Source organism: Ictidomys tridecemlineatus, chromosome 2, assembly GCF_052094955.1.
Source record: "Ictidomys tridecemlineatus isolate mIctTri1 chromosome 2, mIctTri1.hap1, whole genome shotgun sequence".
NCBI classification, from domain to species: domain Eukaryota; kingdom Metazoa; phylum Chordata; class Mammalia; order Rodentia; family Sciuridae; genus Ictidomys; species Ictidomys tridecemlineatus.
This window is the reverse complement of record NC_135478.1, coordinates 184,316,383-184,327,788: the sequence shown is the minus strand read 5'-3', so window position 1 is coordinate 184,327,788 and position 11,406 is coordinate 184,316,383. Positions and strand designations below refer to the sequence as shown.

At 38.9% G+C, this 11,406-nt stretch overlaps 1 protein-coding gene across 6 annotated transcripts in view; it reads left to right on the top strand.

The window, feature by feature from the left end:
• The first annotated feature begins 483 nt into the window (after positions 1-483).
• Ptprz1 (protein tyrosine phosphatase receptor type Z1) overlaps positions 484-11,406 on the top strand; it is a 171,224-nt gene continuing 160,301 nt past the window's right edge. For 2 of the 6 annotated variants that reach the window (XM_005333948.4, XM_005333947.4), the window contains exon 1: positions 508-904. In XM_005333948.4, the coding sequence (XP_005334005.2) occupies positions 847-904 (58 nt within the window). In that variant the 5' untranslated portion in view covers positions 508-846. The other 4 variants (XM_078040307.1, XM_040291604.2, XM_040291602.2 and 1 more) reach the window with 4 other exon arrangements.

Below are 11,406 nucleotides of genomic sequence, written 5' to 3'. Positions count from 1 at the left end.
AGGGCTGGAGATTATTTGTAGTTAACGGCCCTGGAGGCAATGGGGTCTGGAACTACTTTAGCTATTTAGAAAATGGAAAAGGGGAGGAGAACCCAGTTTACCCCACCACTTTCTGATTGGGCCCACTTAGCATCTGCAGAGAGGACAACAATAAAATTAAAAATATTCCCAGGGGTGAAGCCCAAAGGTCAACCTCTGGCTGTGCGGGACAATGGGGGTCTGGCCTCCTCTTCTCTTCCAAAGGGATGAAGGAGTCTTAATGAAGAGACGTTTTCTCCGCCAAGATTCTAAACCCCAGCAGGTTCCACTAACTCCAGGGCAGCGAAACCACCGGCAGCAGACAGGGGGAGGGGCATCGGTATGTGAATCGCTACCCTGGGATCCAGACCTTGAGCCACAGCCGCGCCCCTCCGCCCCCCGCGCGCGACCGGGGTCCGCCGCACGCTCCCTCCGCGGTCCTGAGCCCCCGCCCCCGCCGGGCGCCGCGGCGCGCACAGCCGGCCCGAGCGCGCACCCGCACTCAGGAGCTGCTGCGCTCGGAGCGCTCAGACCTTGGCCGCAGCAGCCGGCGACGGAGGCAAACTCCCGCCCGCCAGCCCTCCCGGCGACATGCGCCTCGGCTAGCGGCTCGCTGGTCCCCCGCGCCACCACGCGTCTTTTTTTTTTTTTTTCCTCTCTGGATTCTCTTTCTTTTTCTCTCCCGCACACACGCACACACAGTCTCACACCAGTCTATACACTGGAGGATAAAAAAAAAAACCCAAAAAACATTGCCTTCGTGCCCCCTCCCTCTCCACCCCCAGCAGCAGAGAAACCGCGCGCTGAGGGGCGCCGGACCGTCTGGAAATGCTAATCCTCAAGCGCTTCCTCGCTTGCATTCAGCTCCTCTGTGTTTGCCGCCTTGGTGAGTGATCAAGACCGCGGTGGGGATTCATCTCCGGGCCCGGTGGGACGCGGTTGGGGGGATTTCAGAGTATTTCCTACTAGCTGCCGCCGCCATCGAGAGCAAGCAGAGAACAGGGACCATCACCTCGGATCCCGCGATGTTGGCGGTGGCAGGACGGATGTCAGCTGCGTGGGGTACGCGCCCTCTCCCCAGCTCCTGCCTCCCCACCTTCCCTTTGCCCACGGGGATGCGTGCTCAGGACCCTGGAAAAGAGGTTGCGTTGTTAGGGCCCCTGTCCCCGCCGCTCTCTTCCCTCTTTTGCAAAGTGTGGAAATAGCCTTTTAGATACACAGAAGAAGACAAATAAGTGAGCAGGAATACAACTGCGCCCAGGGGGCTGCGTACTGTGTGTTGCGTTTTGCCGTTCATTTTTATGCCACGGGTATTATGGACTTAAATGGAAGACACACGTGTCTGTCGTGCATTTCACACACACCTGAAAGGTAGTACTAACAGAACAAGCACCGACCTGACTGTTCAGTGTTTTTCAGTACTTTCAATTTAGTCACATTCAAGTCTGGGCAGCCACTTAAAAAAAAAGTTTCAATCAAAATATCAGCTTTCTGCCCTGCTGCCAATGTCAGAGGAGAGCTGCAGGTTGATGGATTTGTTCATGGATTCGACTTTTTTCCCACTGCCTTCCACTGCCATTGCTTTCCGAAAAAGCCAGTTTGAATGTTTGCTTGGGAAGCAGAATTCGATTTTACTGTCATTTTGCAGAAGAATTGTAAGATTGGATTTTTTTGCATGTTATTAATGTTCCCCTCCCTTTCGTGAGGCTATTTAGACAAGATGGAATGTAACATATGGTTTGAAGGCATTAACCTGAAAATTGCAAAATGTGCCTTGGTTTGTGGGTACACATTTAACCCCTTTTAGTCAGATAATCCCACTTTTTAAATTTCAGATTGTTCATAATAAAGAAGATATTAAACCTGCATTTCCATCGATTGAAACTGCTGCTCTTGGCACAGTGGCCTTTACAAACAGAAATTATTTTCAAGTTCTACCTAATGAGAAATGCTTTGCAAATATGATGATGACTGCCCAAACCCCACTATATTCACTGACATGATTTAAATTCCAAAAGCTTTATCAAAGTGCTCAGGGGTGATGTTATGCACACGGTTGACATATAAGATTTGCAGAGGATTCTTTGTTCCTGGTGATGCTAAAACCTTACAGTTGATTCTGGAGAGGGGAAGACGTTTTTAAAAAGTGCTGTGATCATTGAATACACACCTGTTGAATTTACATTCCTGCATTTCTGTTATGGATCTATTTTAACAAGAGAGCCAGATCCTCTTGAAACTTGAATTATTATTTAAATAAATCTCACAGTATTAAGGAAAGAAACGAGAACATTGCTTTGTACCTCACCAAAACAATAGGCTAAGAGTATATTGTGAATTTTTAAAAATTTGAGATAAAATTCACATCAATTTATCTTTTTAAAGCGTACAGTTCAGTGGTGTTTAATATATCCAGTTAGACAACTACCATTAACATCTAATTCTAGAGCATTTTATCACTTCCAAAAGAAACACCATGCTCATTAGCCATCATTTTCTGTTCCTTCTGACTCCAGCTCTTGCCAATCACCAATCTACTTCCTGTAGATTTTCCTACTAGACATTTCATATAAAAAGAATCATGCAAATGTGGCCTTTTCTATCCTGCTTCATCCACTTAGCATAATGTTTTCAAAATCCATTCATGGTATAGCATTTATTAGTCCTTCATTCTTCTTTATGCCTGAGTAATATTCCATTAGGTGAATATACCATATTTGCAAAGTATTTTTTTTCTCAGCAAAGCATTATTGTAGAGTGTTTTAATCATATAGACTTTGGTTTATTAGACATTTATCTTAGATCTTTGATGATATAAAATTTAAGGGTAAAGAATTCAATTCACTGTTTAAGATATTCATCTCAAACTTATGTAATGACATTGAACATAAGCTTCTATTAGAACTCAAAATGTGTTTTCTTTTTCTTTCTTTCTTTCTTTCTTTCTTTCTTTCTTTCTTTCCTACCTTCTTTCTTTCTTTCTTTCTTTCCTACCTTCTTTCTTTCTTTCTTTCTTTCTCTTTTAGACTAGAAGATGACTACTTTTGTATTCTTCACCACTTTAACAATGTTAGTTTTTTACACCATTGCCCGCAGACCTAGAGGCACTGGCAATCTAGATTGGATGAATATCTTGATCTTGGGGTACAGTGTTTCAGAAATGAAGTACATTATCTACAAATACAGTATCCATTTCAATTATTTTCCCTCAACACCTACTTTTGTGTTTTTATATGTATTTATTCTTCATCTTCATTGTCCATAGAGTCATCTAGCCTGGCACTTGTAATGGGTGCTCACTCAAAGTCTGAGGACTGTTAAGTGTTTGCTGGGCAGAGTGTTAGCTCTGATACAGTTTGAGCTTTAATCTGCCATTCTTATTATCCAGGAAGGAGCTGTAGGTGTTCCTTGTTGGCAATTAAGAATACCTGAGTGGCCAAGACAGCATCACTTTCTGTGTCCCAAGTATCCTGATGGTTTGAACTGGGCAGGTCATTGGCATTGCTTCTTTCAAAAGTGTCCCAAGTGTCCTGATGGTTTGAACTGGGCAGGTCGTTGGCATTGCTTCTTTCACACAACTCTCCAGGCAGACAAGTTATTGTTTGAGTGGATGACTGCAACAGATCTTTTCCTGACCCACTGAACAGGTGTATCTTATGGGAAAATCTGCAGTGGCTTTCCTGTAAGGAAGCTTAACTGTGAGTCATAGAGGAGAGCTAGGTGTTTTGACAGCTTTTAAGGAATCATTTCTTTCCATCAATGAGAACTCAGTATCTTTGACTTACGTAACTTATAGTACAACAAGGTACATCAAATTGAGATTTTAAAGAATTGTTATTAAATGTGTAATGAATCAGATCTCAGTATTTTAGTCATGCCTTACTGCTGTGGGAGCCACACCAAATACAAATTGTCTCTAATACTTCTGCAAGATTTAATTCCTTCATTTAGCCTTGGTATGGAGTCAGTGGAATTCAACATACTGTGACTCTCAGCTTGGTCAATTTTCCTCCCAAATTACCCCAAATATAAAGTGAATTTTCTCACCACCACCCCCAATAACGAGTCCCATTTAATTGTTTTTGATTATGACAGCAGCAATTTTCTTTATTTCATTTCTTCCTCCTTTAAGTTTGCCAGGATGAATCATTTCATCGATGAATTCACTTCTGTTCTCATATCTGGCTAGAGCTTAGGAATCTCACTTAAAATTTTATGTTGTGGGAATTTTGCTTCTGGCAAAAACTTTTTTTTTTTTTTTTTTTTTTGCTTCTGCAAGTATGAGCTGCATTTCCCCCAATACCCTTACTCCAAAAAGATGAATTATGTTTAACCTGAGAGTTTTGCTTGGTTCCCCTTTTCCAGCTCCTCAGACCAGAGCGTGGAAACAGAGCCCTCTCAGTCAGATGAAGAAAATGGGCTTGTGCTTTATTTCCTATGACCGTCTACTCCAGTATTTTTCTGGTGCAGTCCCAGTACTGAACGTTTTCTATCCATTTTGTCATCCATCATCCCCAAAGAGTACTTTGTGACAGGTGTTTTGAACTTGAGGAAACAGGCACAGAGAAGTGAAATGACTTACTTAACATCACACAGCTTGTGTCAATCTGAATATTCCTTCTGACCCCAGAACCTGAGGTGTTTTCTATTTTCACCTCCAGATCAGTTTTCTGTTAGGAATTTAGAAACTTGCTTACATAGGAGGTGATGCTGCTTTTCTTCACAGTCTGGATTGCTTTATTATGGAGCCCCTATGTGACTTTTCCCATATGAGTCCCATTTATTTATTTATTTTTCCTTTTTAAAAATTCAAGGCATAATTTCCCTTTTGTTCAGTGTATCAGCTGAAGGTCTTACAAATGCATATGTTCTTGTAAGAACCCCCACAGTCCAGACATGAACCAGTCCCATGGGTGCTACTTTACTCACCCGTGGCCTGTTTACTAAATGCTGACATCTGCCAAGCATCATGCAGCTAGGCACTAATAATTTAGCGGTGCTTGAACATACAGACTGCTGGTATTTGTGATGCCTGCAATCCAGCTAATCCGATTCAGTCCCCAAATTGAAGCTCTTCTTTAAATCTCACTTAAAATACTTTCTCAGTTCACAACTACTTGAAACTAACCATCTCTTCCAAGTATCTCTCAATGTGTTAAAAGTGTTAACTCTCAAATATTTTTAAATGCTTCCCACTCCATCAAGAGTGCCACTGGTAAAAGAGCCAATTTAAATCATATATATATATATATATATATATATATATATATATATATATATATATTTCGATTGTGCTTTAATTTTAAATGTCTTATTGGAAGTAATCCCTCAAAGGAACTTTAGGTTACAGAAGGAAACCAATTTCTGTCTCATAATCTTTCAGAGATATGTATAGTATGTCATAGTAGACATTAAGGGAAAAATTATTTTATTCTATTATACAATCCTTAAATGCTTCCCTTTTAAAACGATGCTCTCCAGTGTCATAGCCACTAGGTATGTGTGGCTGTTTAATTTAAAACCTACTAAAATAAAACCACACACTTCTTGTATCACCCCAGCCACACGTTCAGTACTCAGTAGGCCATGGATCTACGGTGGGTGCTACAAGAAGCAGGGCTAATATAGAGCATTTCCCTTGAACAGTGCTGTCTGCGGACAACAGCAGCAGCAGCAGCAGCAAGTGCTGGAGATATAGCTCAGTTGGTAGAGTGCTTGCCTTGAACAAAAAAGGCCCTGGGTTCAATCCCCAGGAAGAACAAAATGGTAACAAAAAAGAGCAAAACAGTAACAACAAAAAAAACTGACAAAGCAATGAAGGAGAGCACTCATGAGAAAACACAACTGGAAAAAAATTCTAAAGTCATTAAAATTATTTGAAACACTGTAGCAAGGTTATTTCTGTTTTATGTAGTCTCAGCCATAGAGACATTATGGTGGCCATTGATTAAGCAGCAATAGGTGAAGAAAGTTTAAGGGCCACTTGTATCCTTTATAGGCTGTGGTTCAACAGTTGGTGGTTGGGAGTGAGTCATTTTCCAGAGCACATTTTCCAAATTTGTTCTAGCACCCACTATATTGTTTTGCAATTCGTCTATATCTTCCCCTATCCCCTGACCAGCTCCATGAGGATGAAAACTGTATTTCATTCTTAGCTTTTTGGACCTAGAACCTGAGTAGGTGCTTAATAAATTCTTAAGGCGTAAAGTCTTAGAAAGATTGTACCATGAAGTTTCTTACACAGCATTAGCTTTTGGTTGTTGAGATTGACCAATTTCCATTTTTCTTTCTTTCTTTCTTTTGATATTGATCCCAATTTAAGAGTTTGGTTAGCATTTACTTTGACCTGTTTCTAATAATGCCACCTGAGGCACCAGTACTTCACTTTCATAGATTCTCTCAGAAATACATATAAACACTACCTGGATCCAGACACTACCTGTGCATAAAAAAACCAAAGCTCCCATGACTGATACTGCAGGTGTAGTGCCAGGAGCAATCTTGAGAGAGCATTGAACTCTAGATGAGTTGTCATCAGTGCTTCTTGGTCATGTCCCAGGGTGTCAGGGCATCAAGTCACTGTGTCCGCTTCTGTGCTGGAATAGTTTCGAGAATATGCTCAACAAAGACTCACTGAATTGCCAGCACTATTGAATATGAAGACATTGGAGTGGGAATTTGGACTGTCTAGAAAACTTTATTGTTATCTTTTAAGTCAAGTTCTTAGTGCTTTTTCAAATATAATGAAAACAAATAGCCAAGGGAGGAGAGGGAAATGGGAATGAAGGGTGGTCAGTAATGAGAAATGAAACATCTTGAACCGAACAAGACAGTATTGTCTGTCCAAGGCCATGTGATTGGATAAGTCCTCTCTAGTCAAGATGGCCCAAGACAGTTCTGAAACCAGGCAAATGCTGGAGAGTGTAGTTACATCATGTGGATGTAACTGCTGTTTTGGAGTTTGAATATCGTTTTATCTTAGGGATGATGGACAGCACCTACCTTAGCCCTGCACAGAGTGGATGTTCAGCATATATTTGAATGAGCTGAATTCAGTGGAATGGAGGCTGGGATGAGTTTGTCTCACAGGTGACAAAAGAAGGAGAAAGGAAAAATGCTCTTTTGTTAGGATCTTTGCTTGATTTTATTCTCATCAACCAATCTACCTTCCTTCCTTTTTATTTTTGTTGTTTTTCTGTTTCCTCTTCCTGTTTATCTTTACTTCCATTGAGCATAAATTTAAGCTATTTAAATAGTCTCAGGTTTCCTCAGCATCTTGATAAAGAATTTGACAGAGAGGAGATGAATGCTATTTGCTATCATTATAATAAAAGTACTTTTAATACATTAGTATAATTTGGAGGGCTTTGTAGTTAATATAATTTTTAAAATATTGGTTAACAGATGTTTCTCCAAAAAATCCAATGGGCTAAAATAGGCTGGTTGTCTTTTATTTTTTCTTTCTTTCTTCCTTCTGATATTTGCCCACAGGTATTAAAATAAACTCAATTATTCAGGTCCTGGTTGTTGTGAAATTTTAGGTTTTATTTAATAAGTATGAGTCAATTTATATCCACATTATAAAGAGAAATTTTTTAAAAGTTTCCTTGGAAATGTATTTCTTATATATTTAGGAAAAATAACATTAATTAATAAGGAAGAAGGATTTTTCTGTTAAAAATTTTCTGTTAAAATGACTAGGCTATAGGTTTCTTTCCATTCTTGGAGAGTCATTCTGTCCTTCTCTCTACCTTCCTTTTTAGCACTTTCTTCATACTTTTCTACTCTTTTAGCTATCACCACTGCAACTGCTTATTTCTTGAATCCTAAAGCTCTAATGTAAGTATTTACCTAAAGATGGGTCTTGAACTGTACTTGCACTTTTCTCAAAACCGATTAACTCAGCACCAATGAAAATGGTGCTTTTTTTGACATGATGTCTTTTAAGAGATTGTGATCACAACTAGAGTCCTGAATACATGCTCAGAAAATGCTGAGCAGATAGAAGGAACTTGCTAGCTTTTCTCATGGCTTTCAATCATATTGTTATCTGATTATAAATTATTTCTATAATGAAATCTTTACCTATCTGCATCCTGACACATTTTCTTGAATAGTCTATCTAAGTGTGTTAGCTGCCACCCAGGTGTGGATATCGTGAACATGTGGGATGCTGCATCATGTTTGTTTCAGCTCACAAAAAGGACGATGGCCATTGACTTAGGTCAGGAGTTCTAAGTCCTGGCTGCATTTGGGGCTTATCTGGTGTTATGGACTGAGTGGGTGCTTCTTTTCAAAAATCCATCTATTGAACTCCTAACTGCCAATTTGGTGATTTTGTGGGGGTGAACAGGTCTTCAGGATGGAGCTGTCATGAATAAGATTAGTGCTTTTAAAAGAAGAAAAAACCAGAGCTCTGTCTTTCTACCTCGTAAGGACATGGGCACGAAGGAAACCATCTGCAAATCAGGAGGAGGGCCCTCACCAAAAATCAAATCTGCTATCCTTTGGGTCTTGAACTTTCCAGCCTTTAGAACTGTGATAAACAAGTCCATTGTTCCAGCCAGCCAGTCTATGGTGTTTTGTTATAGCACCCTGAATGAACTAATGCCCTTGAGTAACTTCTAAAACATACCAATGCCCAGGCATCAAATCAAGATTTTTTTTTATAATTTGTGGGTCCTGAGCCCAGACATGGATATTTTCTTAAAATTTCCCAAGTGGTTACAGTATACAACCGGGGTTTAAAACCACAAATCTAGGCCAACCTCATGATACTATAAATCTTAGTTCATTTTTCTTAAGGTAGAGATATTGGCAAGTTTTATAACAAAGCCAGTGCCACAGGACAAAGGCCTTGGAAAACTTCCCATCCCTGTCTTTATAAGGCAGTTTCAGTTTCTGAGTAACCCTAGAAGGAGGAGTATGGACTACAGTAGTTGACCTTATAGTCTTTGCAAGCCAGACTTCAGGAGGCCAGACAGTCTGGGAGCTGGTCCAGAGACTCAAGTGTATCAGCAGGTGGGAGGACAGGTGAAGCAGCCTTGGAGATGAGCTTTCAAGTGTCATTTATCAGGACACAGGCTCATCAATATCTTTCATTTTGTCAATAATACATATTCGTGCTATTCCATTTTTTTCTTTCATGCAAAATTTGTCAGAATTATTTCTTATTTCCTATAAGAAATTTCTACTTCCTATAGGAAATAGAATCAAAATTTATCTATGTATTTTTTTTTCATTTAAGCAATTTTTTTTCTGTGTTGTTTCTCAAATAAAAGTTTCATTATTTATCATGTCTAGGCCATTTGTATTATTATATAGAGCTTTGAAAAGCACTAATAACTTGATTTCAAAGATAACAATGAAGTTTTCTCGGTGGTCCAAATATTCACTCTCATATTTTCATATTCAATAGAGATGGTGTAAGAGCAAAGTATTTCAGTGAATCTTTGTTGAACATTTCATGGCAACTATTCCCCAAGGGAGACTATTTCTCCACTTGTCTAGTAAATCTTTACAAGATGGAAAAATCCACACAAAAGTAGTTCTCAAAGAATTTGCAGGGTGTGAGAGTATGAGTTGTGTGGGCTTATATTTAGTCTTAAATTCAACTTTGGACAGATTTCTAGGAGGTGGTGGGTTGGGGCTTAGACCCTGCAAGGTAGATGGGTAAGGCCTCAGGGTCTTTATGGAACAAAGAACACCAGGGGCAAAAAGAACTGGATACAAGAAAGCATGGAATAAGAGGCAGAATGTGGTGCTTGGATGGGAGGGTACAATTAATTAGAAGGGTGTGTTGGAGCCACAGTCTTAAAGAATAGGTAAGGTTTCCAATGACTGATTGAAGAGTTTAGAATTTGACATTTCTTCATTACTCAGTGGAAAACAATTGAAGTGTTCTGAGCAGTGAAATGACTTTAGAGATGTCTTTATGTTAGGAGGAGAATGCAGGTATCCTAGGGCAGAGTGGATTGAATCAGAGGGAGAGAAAAGGAATCAGGGTGGTTGGCTGAAAGGCTGTTAGCTCATGGCACTCACAGTGGAAACTTGATAGATTGTTTGGAGTATGATATGTCCTCTTTATATACTACCTTTATGTCCAAGCACTTTCAAATACACTATCTCACTTGATACAAATATAGTTGGTGTAATTGATGAGACCTGATACCATTCTCTGAAGAATGAGACTAGACTAATCATCAAGGAAGTGTCTTTCCTTGTCAGATGAAAACTGTAGCAGGGAACATGGAGTCCAAACACCCATGAAGGAAGAGTAGAGGCAGCAACTATGTACAGTTCTATAGAAGCTGGTAATTTGGAGGAGAGAAGAGAAGAAGGAGAAGTACAGGTTGATGGTTTATTGTCTGCTTATTTCTGAAATGGTAGAATTCTCAATTTTTTAAGAATTAAATAATTCCTCTAATTCACTCAGTATCTTGAGTAGCAATAAGAGGGAATGATGTTCCTCAAAATGATTTATTATAGTAGAAACCACAGTCACAACTAAACTAAAATAAATTTTATTTTATGTTTTGTTTTGTTGGATTTGAACATACTCTTAATATCAGGACAGGATTGTCATGTGCCCATCTCACAACTGTTTGTTTCATTCACCTTTAAAGCCCTGGGTTTGTACTTCCTATAATGAACACATGTGCTGTTGTGGCATTTCAGCCAGCAGTCTGCCAATATAGATCCTCTCTTAAAAAACCATGTGTTCAGGTTGCTTAAAGCTGTCCTGTCCATACCTCATGAACTACAATTTTTGTAAATGACTTACAACTTGTATTTTATATAAAAATCAGTGCAATGGAAAATAATCCATAGACTAGACTTATTAGATTTAAAAAATTACTTTAAAAACTTTTCTATTAATTTATGAAAAATACTATGATATTTTGTCAACTACTGTTTATCTCTTAAGATAGATATATTAAGGACACATGAAAAGTGAATTAATGAATCTAATGGTACAAAACAAAATAGCAACCTTTGAAGACAGAAATGTCAGCACATTTTCCTTATTTAATGAAAAAAATATATTGTGTGATAAAGAGTTGGATGTAAGACCTTTGTCTAATTAAATGTATGGCTGACTGGGTTATTCTTTAGAAAGATTTGATTGCAGCGAAGTTTCATCTGATGGTTTTCAGAGTGGAGTAATGACATATAATGTTTAGGCATATAAACCCATTTATGTAAATATGTTATAAAAATTTATATATGTATATATGTATAAATAAGGATATATATATGCGCATGTTCATGTGAATTTGTATGATAAAAATGTATTTTTTCTGCAGCTTAAAACTGATATTGCTTTATAGGGAACATTAAAAGATTAAATTCTTTGTAAAAATTATTAAGTTTAATTGCAGCACATTC